At 43.2% G+C, this 21,471-nt stretch overlaps 1 protein-coding gene across 1 annotated transcript in view; it reads right to left on the reverse strand.

The window, feature by feature from the left end:
* The window catches only part of cdh24b (cadherin 24, type 2b), a 188,260-nt gene that overhangs the window by 101,672 nt on the left and 65,117 nt on the right, over window positions 1–21,471 (reverse strand). Inside the window, 1 exon segment of the mRNA XM_086202863.1 lies at window positions 15,399–17,192. Within this exon segment, the coding sequence (XP_086058989.1) occupies window positions 15,399–16,895 (1,497 nt within the window). The 5' untranslated portion in view covers window positions 16,896–17,192.

Below are 21,471 nucleotides of genomic sequence, written 5' to 3' on the forward strand. Positions count from 1 at the left end.
TCCTTTGCTAACATAGGACTGGACCTGGATCATAGACGGAGGATGAATCCGGTGCATGGAAAGTTGCAGCAGGGTTAACTGGTCAATCTCTGCACCATTCAGCATCGCCTGCGACACAAATCATTAGGTTGCCAGAGGCTGGTTTAAGAACATCAGTGTGAGATGGTGGATGTTTTTCTCAGCGTCGCTAAGAAGCACAGAGTTATCATCAGTTGTTCCCCTCGGGAAGCGCTGTCTTGCTCATCGGTGTGTCATGAGGCAACTGACAGCAGAAAGAGACGAAAGAGGGGAAATCTCCTGTCACAAATTTGTAATTCTCAGTTCTCCACTGAATCAACAGAGCTCCACATTTCGTTTTTTTAATATTTCTGATTTTACCACTGACATAGATGGCAACTCCACAAAAGTATTGCTCATATAGAAGTACAAATACTCATATAAACAGTAAAGTAGAGCTACTTTTTTGAACTTGATTGATTTGGGAAAACTCTTCAACACACTCTTCGTACAGCCAGGGGTCCCCAGCTTGTTCTTCTTTTAAGCACCTGATTATGGTGGTGTCTGCTTCATGCTGCTTCTCTTCCTTCTTCGTTTACACCTTTCAGCAAGCAGGGACTAACTTCTGCATTCATCAGTACACCATCGACATCATGTTTTTCTCTGTTGTGTATCATAACTAAAGTAACAAGCCTGTTTGTTGTGTGCTGGCAAATGTGAGCAGTAAAAAAATGTAGGGAATAACAGTGAAAAGTTGTTTGAAAAATAAATAACAAAGTAAAAGTACTGCACCTGAAAAATCTAAATTTGTACTTCCTAGCTTCCCATCTCTAGAGCCAGAACTACATCTGTAGCAAGTAACTCACTGTTGCTGTTCTTATCCATGCAGCAGAAAGGCAGAGCCGTTGCTATGGAGATGCTACTGTCTCATCTGGTTGCTACAGTGTAACTGGAAGTTTTCAAGTCATCCCAAATCTTTGGAGTAAACTGGAATTGAGGAGGACCAATGGGTTAAATTTTGTTGACTGAAACATTATTTAAAATATTAAAACTCAAACTACAGGATGGCAATAAAATCTGGAAAAGAATTTCGAATCAAAACCTTTCCCTGCTGGTGTGTTTTAAATTATATACATCTGTAAAAGATTTGCACTGCAATTTCAATCAAAAACACGCAATATGGGAACATAACTGCAGCTATGCTAAAAAGAATCCATTATAAGAGCACATAGCAACCATTTATCATGTTTAGAGCCACTTGCAGATGATGTTTTATAAAGGTGTGCAGAGTCTCAATTTCCCTGCTCTCCTCTATAATCAGAGCGCGCGCGCACACACACACACACACACACACACAGAACGGGAGAGAAAAAACAGCAGCACAGACACATCAGCCTCTCAGGAGCACTTTTTGACTTCACAAGACAGGCTTTTGTACTGCATCAAGTTAAAAATCTGTCTGAACTCTAAATCAAACATTCTCAGAGTAAGTATCAGGGGTGGGGGTGGGGTGGGGGTGGGGCTGTGAGCTTTCAATACATCCAGTTAATTGTTCAGCATTGATCCGCCATTGATTCAGTACTGAAGTTTGATCAATGTCAGTGGTTGGGTGTGTACACGTTGCACTGTTCTCATTTGATCTGTCTGTCTCTGGAGGGAACACACACACACACACACACACACACACACACACACACGCACACACTTCCTCCCACTCACACATTTCCTAATAGGACATTCATTATTCATCATTATTAGACTTTTCCTATGGCACCATAAACTTTTCAGTGCATCTTCCTTCCTCCACAATACATTATTCAGGACAAAACTGAGCTTTTTAGCTTTTGACTATGCAAATCCCACTTTTGATTATCATAACCGGCTGATGTATGAGAGGGAATGTGTGTGTGGCTGCTTGTTGGCTGATGGGGCTTTATTGCGCTGACGTTCGTGTTGTACACTTCGCATCATATTTTTAGCCAAAGGAAACAAGCTTGGAAAAGGCCACTGGAGGCTTAACTCACCACTGTACATTTAAAGGGCAAATCATAGCATATATGCCACCACAGATGGAGGAATGGCTTTCACCATGGGGAACCAGTCTGTGTGTGTGTGTGTGTGTGTGTGTGTGTGTGTGTGTGTGTGTGTGTGCGCGCGCGTGTGTGTGTGTGCGTGTGTGTGTGTGTGTGTGTGTACCTGAATGAGAATTTCAAGGCAGTTTTTTGTGAAATGGGAGTATTTGTATTTATCTGTTACCCAATTTACATACATGTCTATTTACATTCTCAGATGAAGTGTTTGAATCTGAATTAGAATATTTGGCAAACATATCAAAAAGAAATCAGAAATAATACAAAGCAACATAAATGGGTCCAAACTAATTAGACACCTATTTCAATTGGAGCAGCACAGCTGTATGTGCATGCACTGATCCTGACTGTCACATCCTGAAACTCCTCAAAAAGTATCAACAAAATCAGGCACCAAATCTTCTCAGCAGGTTTTTCAGCATGCAGGACACTAGTAAGATCACCAGGGCCTTGGCAAGTTGACCATCCTGTCCTCCCAAATGTAGGACCCTCAACCAACAGAAAAATTCACTCAGGATATTAAATGCTTCACCCCAAAATTGTATTTTTGTCCCTCTTGCAACTCTGTGGTGCCAGGGTGCAGACAGAGCAAGCCACATGTCACTCCAGAACCATGGAGTAGAATCTACACCTTCTATCCAGCTGTGCGCTCCATAATCCTCAGCATCAACATCTCCTGTTTGGTGCTACCATAATAAACTGGGACAAGCATGAGTGAGCTGGTTAAAACGAACACGACAGCCGGTCACACTCAGCGCTAACATGCACAAGGGAAGAAAAGGAAGTGTCATACTTTGTTTTTAGCTAAAATCAAAGTCTTTGTTAATTACAGAGCATAAATAAAGCTGGACAAAAATGATTATTTTTGACATTTTGCTGTTGTTAGCTGTCAGTCTCCATTAGCACTTTCTGTATTCTGGAGTCACAAAGAAGTGATGCAGGAGGGGGAAAGCATCTTCGGGAGCTCCACTCACTATTTGTGAGTTCTGAATGCACAAATACACTTTTTGGGTTTTTTTATTTATTTATTTTTTATTGCTGTAATGTTTTACAGAGTTTTTCATAAAAGTGTTCTGCTACTTGTTTTTAAAGGCTGGTACTATGGGGTACGAGGAAGTGGTGCCACCATTACTTGCATTGTCCCTATTAATTACACTCAATAAATAGATTAATTAGACAAATCAATTTTACACTGATACTGTGACAGAGTATTTGGGGCAAACTGAGAAAAAAATCTGAGATTTGGAGAATGAAGTCATTAATTAATGACAATAAAGTAATAATTTGTGAGATAAAAGCCATAATTTTATGATAATAAAGTTGCAAAATGTAACAAGAGTAAAATCATAATTTCATGGCTAACCCTAAAGTTGCAATATTACAAGAATTAAGTCATGACTGTAAGACGTTGTTTGACTGTCGAAATTGTATTCTCTTATTTGATTAGAGGGGTACCAGAAGAGCAGTCCCCTGCATTTGAGGAGCGCTTTGTGAAACTGTTGGCACATAAACGTGACATTATCATCAGTACCAGGACTTTAAAAAAATCGAGACACTGCATTCATTCAGGGTTAGAAAGAACCACATGATTGGTTGGCACGTCAGTGGAGGCAGCCTAGCAAGGAGGCTGAGTAAAATCCGAATGTGCTGTAGTTCAGAGTTTCCTGCACATGTGCTTAATTCAGGTGACCTGCCCCTGAAAGTTGACGTCCCCACCCCCCACTACAGGAAGGTAAGATCAGAATTCCACTTGTTTTCCAACCAGTGATGCAATTTTACAGCGCACACACCATCTGCCTTCAAGCCCCGCCCACCTCGCCACACGACTGCATCACCAGCACCTCTGCAGCTTGATGCACCAAAAGGGTCAGTCAGAGTGCAGAGCTGATTTTTTCTTATGTAAATAAACTTTTGGCATTTTTATGCATTGAATGCCTGAAATAACGCATTGCTGTGTTTAATGTCAACGCTCTCCAAGGCTGTAAACTAATTCTGAGACGAGATACAAATGCTGGCACTTAGCTAGTATAGAAGTGAAGATGAACATTACAATGTTACGTTACACTGAGGTCACAATAGAGCCAGCAGCTCAAATCATGTGACCAACTGCAGGCCGACCACTTCAACACTGTTTCTCTGTTCACCGTTCCTCTGGCACATTTAATTTAGCAACATGTTGCTTCTCCCCATGATAGATTGAGCTACTCTAATGCCAACCCATCCATTTCTATACCATTTATCCGTTAAGGGTCGCGGGGGGGGGGTGGAGCCTATACCAGCTGACAGTGGGCAAGAGGGGGGATTCACCGTGGACGGGTCACCAGTCCATCCCAGGGCCATCAGGAGCATTTAGGGGTTCAGTATCTTGCTCAAGGACACTTGGACACAGGCAACGGGGGAAGTGAGGATCGAACCAGCGACCCTGCAGTTGCTAGACGACCACCGTACCTCTGAGCCAGCTAAGAAACCTTTATTGCAAATAAAATAGGCTAACCTCACTTTGGTGAACCCTCTCAGTTTAAATGTCAGTGATGTGAAGAAAACCGACCAACATAACCTTCTTTCAGGCATGAGGCCAGTTGAGATCCTCACAGGCCTCAGAGAGTTTTTTCCCCCAACACAAAGAAAGATTCATGGCTCAGACAGGGACTGCAAACTTGCTAGACGCAGCTGAAAAATCAGAGTGGATTTCATCATGAATAATCAAGTACTTTTTGTAAAAAATAGATTTTATAGACTTTGCTCTGTCTATATGTGTTGGTCCTGCCATGCACTTGTGACCCGTCCAGGGTGAACCCCGCCTCTCGCCTGAAGGCTGCCGGGATAGGCTCCACCCCCCACCACCCTTAACAGGATAAGCGGTAGAATGGATGGATGGATGGATGGATGGACTTTAGTTTGCCTGATTAATTCTGATACAGCTCATCAGACCCTGCCCACTGCCACAAACAAACTCTTCAACAAATGGTGCTGAATATTATGTGTGACTGTGTGTTACAGAGTGATCTCGCAAGTGCGGAGTTGCTTGAGTCTGCTTCAGCACCTATTGAGAACATAACTGCATGTGTCAATCAGCTGAGAAGATGCTCTCCATCCCTTCTTCCTCCCTCTTCACCTCTGTCACCCCATCTATGCATCACTCATGCCTTCCCTTCTCCTCTGGCCTCCTGCTCGTCTCATTCTAACCTTGCTTTCTTCCTCTGACTTGCCCTCACCGTGGAACTCTGCAGCTGGGAAAGTGCACAAGTAACAGCAGTATGTTTCTAAGAAAATATTCAACTAGGAATGTACTTGAAGAGCAAAGACATCTGCAAAGGCCAAAGCAACCCCTCTGTGATATGCAAATCCAAAGCGCTTTGGGAAAATTTCCATAAAACACAGTTAAATTCCCAACAATGCTGTTCCGAATGATGTCTGTTTCTGTTTCAGACCATAGTAGGAGTATGAAGGAGACTATGAAGAGACACACATGACATATTAACCAGCAGTCACACCCACCTTTTCTGACAAATCACGACACACGTTGAAGGACGATGGCCTTGCTGCGGTTTACATGCTTCAGTGCAGTAGGTAGCACTATTGCGTCATGTTCTTCTTGGTACCAGTACAGCGGCAGAAGAGGGACGCAGGTTTGAGCGCCATCGCAGGACAGATTATAAACCCACTTCAGTTGAATTGTTTGCACCAAGATGTTGATTGTTCAGAATAACCTCATGTCGGTGGATGTTAGAGAGAGATTCTAGTAGCGGAAGTCACACTTGGCCTTCTAACCAGCGACTGACATGCTTCATGATTAGCAAAGGTAGTTTTTTAAGTATGTGGAAAAAAAAGAAAAAGGATTTAAAGGTGACTCAAAGCAGTTGAGGTTTAACAAACCCTCGCCAATGCAAATGTGTCTTTTTTTAGGTGGACATACAGATTTTTTTTACGAAGAAACAGCCAGTTTCAAGTGCGAGTGTACCACCCCCACATTAGACTATACAATACTTCTTATGCTCAAGTTATCGTAAACTCAAAGTGAAGACACACACACACACACACACACACAATTATTTACTGGAGCGCACTGGGAAATCTAGTTGGAATTCCCTCTAAACAAATCACTGAAGCACTCGTCCCCGCATCGTTCCTCCTACGTTCATCCCCTTGTAACTGATTCACTCTGAGTGAGTCTTTTGTGTATTTTTGGAGAGTTGTGGTTCGATATGACTGAGTCTTTTCTAAGGTTTCATCAACGAAGACGACTATTACAGAAAAGTTATTTTTCGTTCAGCATTATTTTTGCCCTTAATATGATACGCAACCATAGAGCACCTGACTGTGTGAATCAGGTTTCTTCTGAATGCAACATATAAATAGAGGGGTTTTTTCCAAAGTGAAAGGGATTGACTGGCTTTGCAAACGGCATTTTACATTTTCATTTCTCATTTTCTCCTTCCCAGTGCTCTGTTCTTTTATTTTGATTATGAAAAGCTTTGAATTCCACGCTGCCTGCCACTTTACTGTTCGCTGCATTTGGGTGCAGCAACACCTCAACCTGAAGTTCCTCTGACTCTATCTAAATAGGTATTAGTAATATATCAGCTGACAGAAAGCTGATTCACAGTAATCCAGTGATACTGTATGTAGGATTCATCAGGATGCTTGTCCAAGGGTTTTCTAGGCTGTGTGCGATTGTCACGTTCTCATTCCAGGCTGAACACCCCTTAATGTCGAGGCCTGTACGGTTCAACAGCAGAACATCGTCCTCATGTGGTGCCCATTCATGTCTGCTGCTCCACCTCAATGAAAACCCTTACACACACGCACACACACACACACACACACACACACACGCACACACACACACAACGGGGTGTTAAGAGGTTATAGTTCCCATATTTCTGGGAGGTGGAGTGGATTCAGAGTCGAGCAAGTCAAGACCATGACCATTAAAAGCAAAAGGTAAGATTATCAGAGAGGCTGTTGGAGGACATGAGCAGCAGTGAGGACTTCCCCTGATAAACCCATGTGACCTGCTGCACACGTCTTAGCAGATTGGTAGCGTTTGCATGAGCGCGTCAGCGGACGGTTACTGCTGGGATGTGATTGGACGTTACACGTCACACAGCTGTGAATAAGCCAGTGATTGTGAAGCATGAATGAAACAGCTGATGCCAGCCAGCAAGGCACGCAGGACATAAGTGCCCTGCCTGAACTAATGTGATGCTTCACTGCCTCCTTTTACTAGAATTCAACAGAACTGAGGAGGGCGACTTCGGGAGCGAACCCGTGTTCGACAGAAAAAGCCTTTGTTCTCTTTATTTAGGTTACTGGCTGTGCTGGAGCCTGATACACAATGTCAAAGCACAAAGCTTGATAAACAACTTTATTCATGGGAACATGGGAGTACAGCCCTGGGAAAGTAGTACTCTTTGATATCCGAGTGTATGTTTGAGTTTAATATTACTGCTCAAATGAGATGAAACTCAGAGATCGGATCAAGATGGTTTTGATATCAATGTGTCACCCAGTTTATCCACTGGTGACATCACTTATTGTTTCAAAGAAATCAATTCCTGGAATCAAATGACATTTCACTGTGACAAGTAGTGTAACTAATTACTGCTTTAAATGAAGCAACGCTGTTGTCATCACATACTGGTCTAATAAAATCATCACTGCAAAACCGAAACTCTGCATTCATCAGTTTAACAGACCGATAACATTCAAGAATCATGCATGCCAACACTTGCACCACAATCACCGACCAGAGCAGTTGACAAGCTTTGAGGGGCGGAGTTACTGCTTATTATCGTTATTAATATTATCGTTATCATTAGGAACATGAAGGAGAGATGTGTATGTCGTCAAGAGGATTGGTATTTCTGCTCCTATGAAGGAATATTTGAGATTTGAGAAGATATTGTTACCAGAAAATTACGCAGTAGGGGATTTTAAAAGTACTGCAACGAGTAGTTCAACACACTATCAGCCCACAGGAGTACTTGAGTACTGCAAGGGCCTACTTTTTGAAATGAGTCAACTGTAATTCATTACTTTTCAAAGAAGCAACATCAACCCTATTCATTCATAAGCAGAGGAATCGTGACATGTTTAGCCAGAGATTATAATCTGTGGCTGCAGCACAGTCCAGCCTCTTTTTAACCTCTCTCTGTCTCTCCCTCTGTCCTGTCATGTGACCTCCTCTTCTCTAGCCTCTCCTGCCCACCTTGTTCACCTTGCCCCTTCACTCACACACACAAGGGGTCCTTCGGGGAAGTGCGGTGCCTGGTCCATGCTAGCACATAAATATAAGCTCAAGGTCACAGGGCTCGCTCTGGCTTTCACATAATCATGAGTTCAATTTATTTCACCTCACACATTCACTGGACCTCTCACATTTAACACCGGGGGTCGGAATTCACACAATACGGCAACTCTTCGTCTTTGTTTTAATTTAAAACAGCATGCTATTAATGTTGAATGCATTCTTCCCCTCATTCCCATAGTTCTCTATCTGCTTTTTTACGTTAAACTGAAAATGAAGTCAGTGTATCCAGCTGGTTCATATACCCTGAGATAAAATACTGCCATTCTCAGATCCGGAGGAAGGATGCTTTAAATTCAGAAGCTTGCTTTGCTGATTTGTTCGACATTATCTCAGGATGAAACACAGGCTATTAAGAGAGGAGAGAGATTGGAATTAAAGAGAGAGAAAGGCAGGCTTTGCTGCCTTTGAATTCCATCTTTAATAGACTCCACTTCTATTCTTCACTTTCTCCTTTCTTAGCCCTGTTCTCTTAGTCTTCCCGTCTATTATTATTTGCTATGTGATCCTGTACCCACTCGGCACAGAGACCCGTTTGAGTGTGGCCTCTAGAGGGGCTCTAAATGAAATGATTTTTAACTGGCTTCTCTATTCTCCTGCTCCTCTCTTGTGTTTTCCTCAGTGTAAACCCTGCCCGTCCCCGTGCTGATGCCCTGGATTCCCGCCTGCCTCTTTTCATATGACTCTTCTTATTTCTCTCTCTCTACTCTGGCTCTACTTTCCCCGTCTTGCTTCAGGCCGTGACGGGCCATGAGGTCAACTTTAGAACCGTGTGTGATCTCTCACTCTTGTCCATCCTCATTTTTTTTCTTTAAACACCGCACACGTTCCCTTCCTCTGCCACTTGTAAGCCATTAACCTTTCTCTCCCAACCCGTCTGCTCTGCACGTCCCCCTGCCGTTAGCGTACAGCACCGTATCCATCCATCCGTCCATTTTCTATGCTGCTTATCCAGTAAGGGTCACACCATATATTATCTTAATTTTTTTAGACCTCTTTCTGTTCTCACTGTTCATCACCCTTCCTGGTGCACAATGATTCTCTGCTCTGTCTTGTTATCATCCCCCCACCCCCTCCCTCCGACATGGTAGTCACTCTCTAATTGCTGTCTCACCCCTGCTGTGCTTGGACCTGGAGCTAAATGATTTCTGCAGAGAGAGAGAGAGACAGAGATAGCGATAGCAAAAGAAAACACATATATTATCCTTATTATTAGTATTACCGTTATTATTGATGAGTTGTTTGTCAGGAGGTGTGTGTTTAGTCTTATTGACCCTCAAATTGGCAGAAGGTTCCATATTTCATTTTCCTCCTGTACGGCTCCATGGTTGTCTGTGTTCAGTTTACCTCTCCATAAAGGCCAGTTACATCTGTCTTCATCTGACAAGAAGCAGCTTAAGCAAGAGCTCGACTGTATGTATCAGTCTTAGTGACACAATATGGATTTAATCCTTTTTGAAACAAAAATAAGCATTCACAAACAACAGGTGGATCGGTGTTGAACACCTGCCCTTGCATCACATCAACGAAGGATCTACTCACTTCTTGTGCTGCTTCCACACAGGAGCACTATAACAGACCTCAAATGAATCTTGGTGAAGAAAGGACACTGTCAGAAGAAACTTGGCAGGTGATTGGATGAACCACCAGTCTATCGCAGGCTTACGGTGACAAACACGCTTCAATTTAAGAGGACAAACAGAGGGGGAAAAAAAAGCAAATCTGATCAAAGAACTTCATCATTTTCACAACACAAGTGCAGCAGAAGGGAAACGCGCTGTAAATACACAACACGACCAAATACATGAACACAAACACTTCTCCTAGGAAAAACGCACAAAGTCAAAGACAAACAAATGCTGCAAATCCAGCCACTGCAGCACAAGTGCTTCAGGGCTCCAGGGCATGATTACAAAGGCCACACATAAAAAATAAAAAGCTACTTACCTCTCCATTTCCAAAGACATGATATATTTATGCTTTTGCTCAGCGTGCTGCCCCACCTCCTCTCTTGCCTGGACTCTGCCTTGCTTTATAAACTTCTGCCTAGCGCTGCCTCTACTGTCTCGGAGCACTTCTAGTGCAGTGGCTGGATTTGCGGTATTTTTACTTAGCATTTGTGTTGGCATTTGTTTGTCTTTGAGTTTGCTTGTTTTTCCTCAGGGAAGTGTTTTGGGCCGTAGCAGTACACTGATGCATTTGGTTGTGTTGTGTGTATCGGCAGCACGCTTCCTTTATGCTGTTCATGTGATGTAAAATTGATAGTTTTTTTTCTTAATTTGCTGATGTTTTCTTTACTTACATTTGTCCTCTTAAATTGCAGGGTGTTTGCACCTCTCTGCATCACATGGGCTAATTTCAACCAATCAGATCATTGACCTGACATAGAGGGTGAAGTCAGATGGTAGTTTTTTTTTTCAAGAGAAAAGCCTTCGGTGGTATTCTTTGCTCGACATTCAAAGAAGACATAATCTCTTGCTTTGATGAATTGATGCTATTGCAGCATCTATGCTAACCTTTTCAGAAGCCACGTTAGTATTTTCAATGAGTCGTCACTTCTCACAGTCGTCCCTCCGAAGCAGCTCCTCTATGTCCTCAAACACATCACTTGAAGCAAGGTCATCTTTTGCAGCAATATCAGACAATGTCTCTCAAGCATTTCAGAAGCTCAGCGTTTGGTCCTCAAATTATAGGCTTTATCTGGAAAAAACAACCATTGAGCGATCCTAGCTTGAAGGATGCTTCAATTGTAAATAATAATAATCGTAAAACAACGTGGCATTCGTTATCTTTCCCAAATGGGATTGCTTACCGATTCATATTCTCCTGGAGAGAATAAAATCATTCAAATTCAAGCCAAAATACAGCCTCTGGTCTGAGCTTCTCCACTGGTGTCTGGCTGCGATGGGTAGGGTTGGGTAACGTTTGGATTTTACAGATTCAGAGTCCGATTCTGATTCTTGATATTGATTCCTGTTCTAAACGATTCTTGGTCCACAGTCCACTCGCTAACAAGGTGTTTCGTCATGTTTGTGGTGCATCGTCCTTTGGCAGAAATTGTTGGGTTTTTTTTTAAGATAATGCACTGTGCTCCTCAGTCCTCTTTCAAATTAAAATGAAACCAGACTTTCGAGCACTTTTTGCGGCCAATGTTCAGACCACTGATATTCTTGCTAGCGGACGCACAGAGAACGCTGAGCGGAGTAATCCACGCCCCGAAAACAAAGTGATGCGGGCACTCGGAACCGAAAAAAGAACTGAAATTCAAAAAACTGCTCAACAGTTCTGGAACCAGACGTTAAGAGCCGGTTCCAAATAGGAACCGGTTCTCTGTTCCCAACCTGAATCATGGGGCGGTTCTAGTATGACGTATACAATGATTAAAATGAGTACCGGATAAGCAAATGTCCCTCTCACAGTGAGCATTAAAGAGAAACACGTATACACTCCATTACTGTGGGTGACAGGCTCCCTCTAATTCTTGCATCACATCACCAACTTACTACAAGCGCTTTTGCAATATCGTGTGTGCGTACATTGCACCCAGAGGCACCACACAGAGGCACAAGAAATACCAATAAGAGAACGGTCAATAGCTGTGTTATTTATACATCTGCAGAGGCCCACAGGATAGAAGAATCTTTAACAGCAATTTGCTGTGCCATTTTTCAGCAGAGAATGTTAATGAGTGACTGCACATAACAAGAAAGCTAAAAGTATGCTTCCCAGGGAGTTTGCCAGCACCTTGCTAGCTAGATCACACACTTAAGATGTTCAAAAAGGTGAAAGAGGACAAGATGGAGATGTTCATATTTCCTCTCAGAGAGGAAATTTGTCACGTTTTCTTTCCACATGAGGTGGTAGGGGGTTTGCATTTCAAGAGGAGAGTGAGGGGGAAGAAAAGCTAATCATAAAGGGGTGTGTTTTCCTTAATCCCAGCTCTGCTGAGGCGCCTTTTCTCCTCAAGAAAAATCTGTGTTTCTTTCACTCTGCCTCTGCAATCACTTGAAACCCCATTACAGACCATGTGACAGCATCAATTAAATTCACAATTATCATGGGGCAGAGACACTCCAGCGTGAGAAAATATAGTAGCACGGCATTGTCTGCAGCTCTGGGTGTGTGCATGACTATGCATGTGTGTAGGTCTGAGCACAGAGGGTGTAAGAGATAGAGAGAGAGTTGATAGTGAACAGAGCACTGAGTCAGACATTGTTTCTTGACCTTTTTCCAAATCTTTTGTGAACCTGAAGAACTCTCCTGCAGCCACATACCACAGCGAACTTAACCCTCTGAAGGACACATCAAGGGCCAGTTTGACAGCAGTCAAACTGATGCTTCACCCAAAATGTATTTTCCCTTTCAAGTTCAGACAAATACTGTCGGTGTCTTGAGCTCACAAGGATGCTTTTTTCCCTCCTGCATTACTACTTTTAGACTCCAGGATGCAGACGGAGCCAGCCACATATATTTAGCTTGAAGCTAATGGTGACTTAGCAGGGTAACAACAGTTACAGCAACAAAATGACAGAACTGCCCAAAACCATCCATTTACAAAGTGTTCCAGTTCAGTGTTAGTTCACCAACATAGGACAGTTATAGTTTGTTTAAAGGTCAAATCGAAGTGATTGTGGATAACTGAGCGTACGGCTAGATAAAGAAGATGTAGATTATACCAGAAGATCTGCTTGATTGTTTCTAAATTGACATTTTTTTGTTTTGTTGTTAGCCATCAGTGGCAATTAATTTCATGATAAATATACAAGGCTGACTCTTTCTGCTGGAGTCACAAAAATAATGTAGGAGGGGAAAATCATCTTTATGATCCTAAGACCCTTATTTGGGAATATTTGAAATGCAAAATATACTTTTTTGGTTAAGCACTTCACTTTGGACAGGTTGTGACTCATTAGCAAGTTAGCTATTTTCATAGTGCCTCCAATAGAGAACATGCTAAAAAATAACCCCATAAAATGTCACTGAATGATGCCCGTGTTTGCAAAGGTAGCTGCTAATTCATTATCTGTTTTGCATAGAGCCTCTGTGTCCCATTGACATCACAGCTTAGAGTCTTGGCTCTTGTTTCCAGCCTCAGTGAAGGTTTATCCAGACCAAACTGTCAGAGATCACACAAAAAGCCAGCATGAGTCAGTGTAGGAGTGCAAATTTAAAAGAGGCTCACAGTTTAAAAACCAAATCACACCTTTGGATGTACATGCACCCAGTTTGTACGCTTGATAAAAAGAGTCTATTCAGCTAGAAGAGAAACACGCTATGAGTCACAAGCACTGGCGTTTGCAGCTGATTAGCCCTGTTTTTGAGCTGTGTTGGATCTGGCAAGTGGAGCTGTTCTGGTCCGTACAGTCAATTTCTTCATTCTCTCCATCAGAATTCTCTCCATTAGAGCACAATCAGGTCACTGAGGGTGAAAACAAGGCCCTGTGTCCGCATTGATCTCTTTACCTATAGCCCCGCTGGCCTACACGGGAGCAGAACAGGAGATTAAAGATTCATAAGCGTATTAAAATCTATAAGAGCATTATTCTTGTGTGTGCCGTCACTGTCTAATACAGACTAATAATCTCTGGCCCCACACACACACAATTTGGGTGAACTCCAAATGTCACCACTATCATATGGGCATGTGTGTGTGTGTGTGTGTGTGTGTGTGTGTGTGTGGTCTTGGCATTACTCCGTCTTTGAGTGCCGTACAATGTGCTGGCATAAATACCTGCTTGACACAGCAGATTGGCTCTAATGGCTTTACACACGGTGCCATCTGTAAGCTGGTCCGCTAGCTCTTGCATCTTCTCCATGGCTGCAAAAGGTCTCTCATAGCATGCAGTTCAGACCTTCATCAGTCACACTGAGAAGGAAAATACAGCCCTGCCCATCTGTGAGCACCTAGACTCTACACACGAAGCTATTTGGGCCTTTCTGTCTATCTAGCACAAGACACCTCCCACAAGGATGAAGTCCCAAAACACCAGCTCAACCTGAAGCACTCTCTCTCTCTCTCTCTCTCTCTCTCTCTCACACACACACACACACACACACACACACACACACACACACACACACACACACACCGATGTCTTCCAACAGCCTGCAGCAGTCACACAGGGATCATTACTATTCATTTGCTCAGCAAAATGGCCACACAGGTTTATAAATTAGCTCATCTACCACAGCTGGGTACCGAGACAGCCGGGGCATGCTTAGGACTGCGAGTGCAGCTATTACAGTGCACCGCTCCGAGACACCTTCTGTCCAGTCAATGTGACCTCTTTCACATTCATCTGCTCACTCTTTCAAAAAAGGGAAGGAGTGTGTCGGGTGCTGGGGGCGAGACCTAGTCAATCAATGATTCTAATAAATTACAGAGCAGCGCAATAGGACCACAGTCCACTGTGTGCTGTGTTGAGGCAGAAAGCAGTGATAAATCCTGTTAAACCAAGTGTAAATCAGTCCAAATGAAATAGCATTAGAGGCACCTCTGACCACGAGGGAGGGGAGCTGACAGCTCTGACATACAGGGAAATGAGGGAACACTCAGACCACTCTTGTTTTCTGCCTTGGGTGAGGATCAATGGTGGAAGCGAAAAGTAAAGCTATTAATTCTCCTGGATATGTCAATCCCTTATGGCGGCTGCAGATTGGTAGTGATCATGACGAGCCCCTTGGGCAGATGAAATCTCAGGCTTTTGTTGCACCTCGGTAAACCATTGATTCATTGAAGTTTTTACAGCTATCTGGAAGGCACACTGGAGCAATGTTAATCAATTGCAAGTTTATTACAATGCATGAGAAAACTTGGAGCGTGACTGTGGGGTTAAATTATGCTAAAGACTTCTTGTATAAGATGTGTACCTGCGAGGAAGACCTGAGGTTAAATAAGCCATGTAAGAGACTTGTAACACCATCTTAAATATTCATCAAACATTCATGAAATAGTGCACAACCCTTGTTAATGATATATGAAGTTTTTTCTTTATCCTTACCCGTCCAATGAGCACAGGTTCTGGCCCGGCGTACTCTTCGATCACAAAGAACTGGTTCCAGATCCAGCTCCTTCTGCTCCGAGACCGTGACACTGTCCCTTCCATATGATCTTGAGCCTCCTCCTCCTCCACCTCCAACTCTTCAAACATCAGACCCTCCCCGTCCTCTGGAGCCTGCGTCCCGGCCTCCTGGCTCCATTCAGGAGCAGGGTGGAGCCTCAGGACGTGGCTGCTGTTGACAAGTTTTCTGTCTTCATCTGTAGGGTACTGAGCTGTGCTGAGCTCTATTTGAGCAGTGTGAACTGACTCTGTTAATGGGTCTCTACGGGAATCTGCTGTTCTGTTGCCCGCTCTCACTCCCATGGGTTGCGCTGTCAGCACAGATGGAGGAGACTCATTTGTTTCAGAGGGAACATGCAGGGGGAGATGTTTTGTCGATGTAAATGGCAGTTCTGTGTGGCTGATCAAGATGTCTTTCTCGGGGCTGAGGTTGACCTCGTTGCGAGGTGTTGACAGTATAAAAACATGGTGTTTGTTCTTGTTATCACCACCATCTGAGCCCTGCATCCCCAAATTGTCCCGCCCTTTGCCTGAAGCTGGGTTGACTTCACGTACTGGATTAATAGGAGTGTCAGCGAGGGGGTCTCGACTAAGCTCTGGAGTGGTGACTGGGCTTACATACGGAAAAGCAGTCTGATTATCCAATCCAGCGTGTGACTGAGTGACATCCATATCTTGTCGGGGCATTTTCAGAGCTTCTAACTGTCCATGATTAACGTCAATCAAATCTCTCTTCCTGCTCCGGCTGCTCTTGCTTGGAAAGCTCAGACTGGGAACATTCTGCATTTGGGAATTGACAATCCTGACGAGGTTCTCCTTCGATAGCAGTTTCAGAACCTCGTAACTGCCGGTCAGGTTTAGTTTTCGGGTGGACTCAATGCTGAAACCTTTTCCCGGCACACCTGTAGTGTGGACACTCAAGTCAGGTCTACTCCTGGATCGGAAACCTGACTTAAACCTGGTTTTATTGAAATGAAGCTCTGGCTTGTGATGACTTGTGAATGTTTTCCCTGTTTTAGTCGTAGTCTCAACATTCTTAGTATTGTTCTTCACTTTCCTCATATCCAAGTTGTATTCTTTGTTACTGGCTAACGTGTGGACTTCTTTCTTATTGACAGAATCAATCTCACGCTTAGGCATTAAAGTTTGCCTCTCCTTGTTGGCTACTGACAGCGTGGCACGAGTCTGCAGCATTTTGGAGTGTGATCCAGAGTCACCCGCCTGCTCGTGACTAATCAGGTTTCTAAGAGTTACCACGGGCATCACATTTGTATCCACGCTCGCATCCCATTGGTCCACATTTCTGCTCTCCTCGAGCTTCACCATATGTGATCCACCTACTCCTCTCCTACGGACAGTCTTACTGGCCAAGGCACTTCCCACCAGCCCATCCAACAGACACAGGGAAACCAATAGGAGCAGATTTCTTGTAATCATCTTGTCTTGTGGCGAGATGTCCTAATTTGAGCAAGGTTTGCTGTGAGGCAGGCCTTGTTTTCCGGTTGTCTTCATTCTCTCTTCTGTTTTCAATCTTCTCGTGCCTCTCCTCTCACTCTCTCTTTCCGTGCCCTTCACACTGAGCTGGAGGGCGGATGTCAGTCACTCTTCTCTCACTCTTTTTGTCTTCACACTGCTTAATATCTTCCTCTATCTTGCCAAGCCTCTCTCTGATGGTTTTTCTCCCACTCCTTGTGCAAAGTGTCTCATTCAGCTTCCCAAGGAGGGTTGAACACCCTGAGAGGAAAGATAAAGATAATTAAGTTAAAACTTTAATCATTGCACTATGTTAATTAAAAGTGGAGCTGCATAGACAGGTGGGAAAATCGCAGGACAGAACTTTTAACAGAGCAGCAATCACATTTTCACAAGCGCAGAGGGCCTTTAAGGCGCACAACACACATCCATTTACACCCTCATAATGACCCCAGTCTTTTCTCTCACATCTTCTTAGATAGATGGGGACAAAGGGATCATCATACGATTCCACATGGAAATAGAGAGCATAACACTATTTGAAAATGCTTTGGGCGTTTAGTAATGAGAACGGCTGTCAGGGATTTCTGACTGCGGTGACTATGAAACCGGATGCCTGTGACTTTGATGCATGATTAATTAGCTGGATTAACATTGTGCTTGGATCAGTTCGTTGGAATGTCAATATAGATGCAAGTCACAGATACAGATGCACTTTGTTGTAAACAGCACCTTGAGCTATCTGCCAGGGTCTGCAGCACTGGCTGTCCGTGAGTCTCTCGTGCGCCAATCCAATCGAAGTGTCAGATGTCAATCAGTATGCCTGCTCTCTGATAAGAGCGAGCACTCTTTGATGGCGTCTTAATATCACACCACCCCGTATCTGACTGTTTGCCAGATTGCATTAATGGGAAAATCCTTCTTAATACTACAGTACATGTGATGAGAAAGTCATCTGAATTACAATCAGACATTCAGTTGTAAACAGAGACAAACAAATGTAAACCAACATTAAGAACTATTACATGCAGATAAGAATACACATATTTTTAACAATATATATTTTAAAAGTGCAAAGATGGTACAGCACGTAAAAAGAGAATAAGTGTATATATTTTCCAACTTGTGGTTGATGGACCACAGTGCAGCTGCTCAGGGTGTAAATTTCTTGCAATCAAAATGCAATGGTTAACAATAAATATTCTGTTAAACATGGAGTGAATATTGTTTGTAGACGCAGGGGCTGTGTAGGCGTTATGAGGACGGTGGGAAGGGTTTGCTGTGGTGCTGCCTCCTCCCTCTAGACAGGACTGAGGCCTGGACGGAGGGCAGCTTGGCTTTATAAATCTTCTCTGTAGTCCTGATTTAGAAATCTTTTGAATTAAATACCAGTTTACAGACTTGATGGTTTAAAGAGATGCTCCAGTGGTTTGATATCACACATAAATAAAGAACGCACTCAATTCCAGAAAATGAGGGATGCACAATATTTGATTCTTTTTGTCGATATCTGATGTGCTGATATTTTGCAAATAAATTTGTTGATGGCTGATATTTACAGATGTAGATATTTAATGTATGAAATTTGTAAATATTGACAACCACATGCAACCTCTCTGGATTTGAGAGAGTTATAATATTTGTAATTTCAAAAATATTTGGAAAAGCTGAAGGGTTAGGGGTGGGTTATTAGTTATCAAAGACAGTCATGTACAAAAGCCTGAGCATAAGAGATTTGGTTCAAGAAATGGTTTAAGAAATACAGTAGTTGGGGGGGGGGGGCGTTTTCCCTGTTTTTTCCCATTTTCCAAAAGTCAGAAACTAATAAATGGCTCAGGAAAAAACTGCTCTCATATATTTGGTGCACTGCGAAGTTTCAAAGTTTTTTTTCATTCCAAGAAGTCCTTGAAAAATACAAATGGAACTAACTTGCATTTCTGTGGACCAAGAAAAATGGAATACTTCAAACAAAACTCTCAAAACCAGTAATAGACCAGACGCATAAAGGCACATTATTCCAGGCTTTGTCTGAGGGGAGGCCTGCCAACTCAGACTGCCATAAATCATTTGTTTACAGCAATGTTTCACCCGTTGCTTATTAAAAAAATAAAGGGACGACTTCAGACAGATACCTATATTTTAGAAAACCATCAATATCTGCCTCCACCGATGACACGCCAGTGCTCTTGTGCATTTCTACCAGAGCCACTTAAATAGCCTCTCATGTCCCTGGTCCACAACCCAGAGACTCGGTTAAACGCTGAAAGCCAAACATGAATGTGAGATTGACACGACACATTGCTGTTTCTGTAGGACAAAGCCAGCAAACGCAGTAAATGTATACTCATGGTCAAATACAAATGCGTGTTGTGCCAGTGTTCCTGTGTGCAGCATGCTTCGGTTTGTCTGGATGTGTGACACTTGCTCCACTGTGGCGCTGTCAGCATATTCACCGGGGCATGACTGAAGTTGGGGCATTCCTCCTGGAATAATTTTCACCCCTTTCCTCCCCATTCCATATCCTATATGTCCGCCGCTTCCTCTCTCTGTGTCTCCTTCTCTATAGAATCTCTTTTGATGAGCAGAAAAGAGAAGAAAAAAGATTAACCAGCCCTCCCCTCGTGTGTGTTCTCTTTTCCCACATCTCCCACACACCACCTGTCCCTTCTTCTGCATATCTCTCTAAATCTCCTTCTATCCTCTCTCTTTAATGTGCTATTGTTTTAGCATCCTCTCCACTGACATGGCTCCTGTCCTCTTTTCCTCGCTCTCATCTGTGTCAATCACTGGCCTGTCACTGCGTCCCTCACCCTCGGTGTACTCTGAAGCTTCAATCAATCCGCCAATCTCGTTTCTCGGCCTTGCAACATTGGAAGTGACAGGTGTCTCGCTGGCAACCATCTTGACGACAGGCTAATTGTGCATATAAATCTCCTCATCAAATGATGAAATACCAAGAGTAGGACATATCCAGTGGTTACAACAGGCTATCTGCAAAAAGTTAAAATTATTTTATTGAACAAGACATATATAAACGTCACAGAGGCCATTATGGAGGATGTGAGTGAGGTCTGACCGTGTGTTATCTCCAGTGTACAGCATGACGAGCCCATCAGGGTGAATTCAATGACAGAGCTCCTCTCTCTCTCTCTCTCCCACAGGAACTTATCAGCTGGGAGTTTGATGGCTAGGCAATCATTGCCACAGGCACCTTGTTAACAAGCCTGGGGCAGGTGGTGAGGTGCAGGGCAGCATATCAACATGGCGATATCACCAGCTGAGCACAATTTTTAGAACAGCTTGTATGAGAGGTGTGGCCCGTGTGAAGATCCATCTGATGCATCGAAGTCTTCAATTCTTACATTTTTACACCATTTACTAGAGAAAGAGTTAAGGGTGTTAAGGTGTTTTTATGCACTGATCTGTCTTGTAACCTTTCACACTGTGCTGGGGACCTTCAGGGCGAGCTATTGCTATGCTATTACACAGGGTGCGGCAGCCTGGAAAGCTGTAAGTGAAGATAATTGGGTGCACATGGGAACTCATTTTTGTCCGAGGTGACAAAAATGCACCCATTCTTTCCTTAAGTAGAAGTACAGACTGGTAAAAGTACTGATACAACATCTTTACTCAAACGAAAATGAAGGCCTTAAACCTGAACCTACAGCATGCTTGAAATAATATCATATCAGATTAGGGTGGGCAAAAGTAACACATTCATCGCGTTTAATTATAGAAAACTTTGATGCAACCAATCGCACCCTTGCCCTTTATCCCATGCGTGGATTCATGTCCAGACGACAACTCCATGTTGAACTTGACAGTTTAATGAAACTGCTGGTTTCTGGTTCCTGTTGTTATTGATTGTAGAATTGCGGCCTGAGATTCTCTGCAGATTATTTAATGCTTGACAGTCCTAAATATAATCGAATAGCATTAAACCATTGTCACCTATGGCGTTTCCAGTAAATGAGAACACACACACAACTTTGTGTAAACTTAAACAGTTTTTCACTAGTATTAGTTCTGCCTTAAACTAGGGGTCAAGATGAACTTACACCGTGGCAGCATCTGCGCTATCACCGTCTCTGTGACAGTGACGGTGAAGCTGCTCGAGGCAAAGACGGAACATTTAAATAATCAGTCATTTTTGACAATACTATGACTACATTAAGTATTAGGGGTCGGTTGAAACTACAGATATGTGTGATAAAATGGAGAGAGTAAAAGAAAACTACTTTACTCTACTTAAGTAAGCCAGTGAAGTATTTGTACTTTCATACTGAAAGTGTTGATGGAACCAGCAAGAATGAAAGAGCTTTGACCTGTGAGAGCCTGAAAGAGGCTCAAGCTGCCACCTGCTCACGTCCCCGTCTGTCCATCAGTCTCTCCTCCTTTCTCTCCCTCTTTATGTCTGTCTATCCCTCTCTTTCCCTCTGTCTCTGTCCTGCTCTCCTGCTCTCTTTCCCTCCACTGATCCTGGATCTGCTCGATGTTCCTGCCTGGTAAAGGAAGCTTTTCGTTGCTGCTGTTGCAGGAT

Source organism: Aulostomus chinensis, chromosome 5, assembly GCF_037954235.1.
Source record: "Aulostomus chinensis isolate RoL2024-O1b breed Wild chromosome 5, RoL_Achi_v1.0, whole genome shotgun sequence".
In the NCBI taxonomy this organism is placed as follows: domain Eukaryota; kingdom Metazoa; phylum Chordata; class Actinopteri; order Syngnathiformes; family Aulostomidae; genus Aulostomus; species Aulostomus chinensis.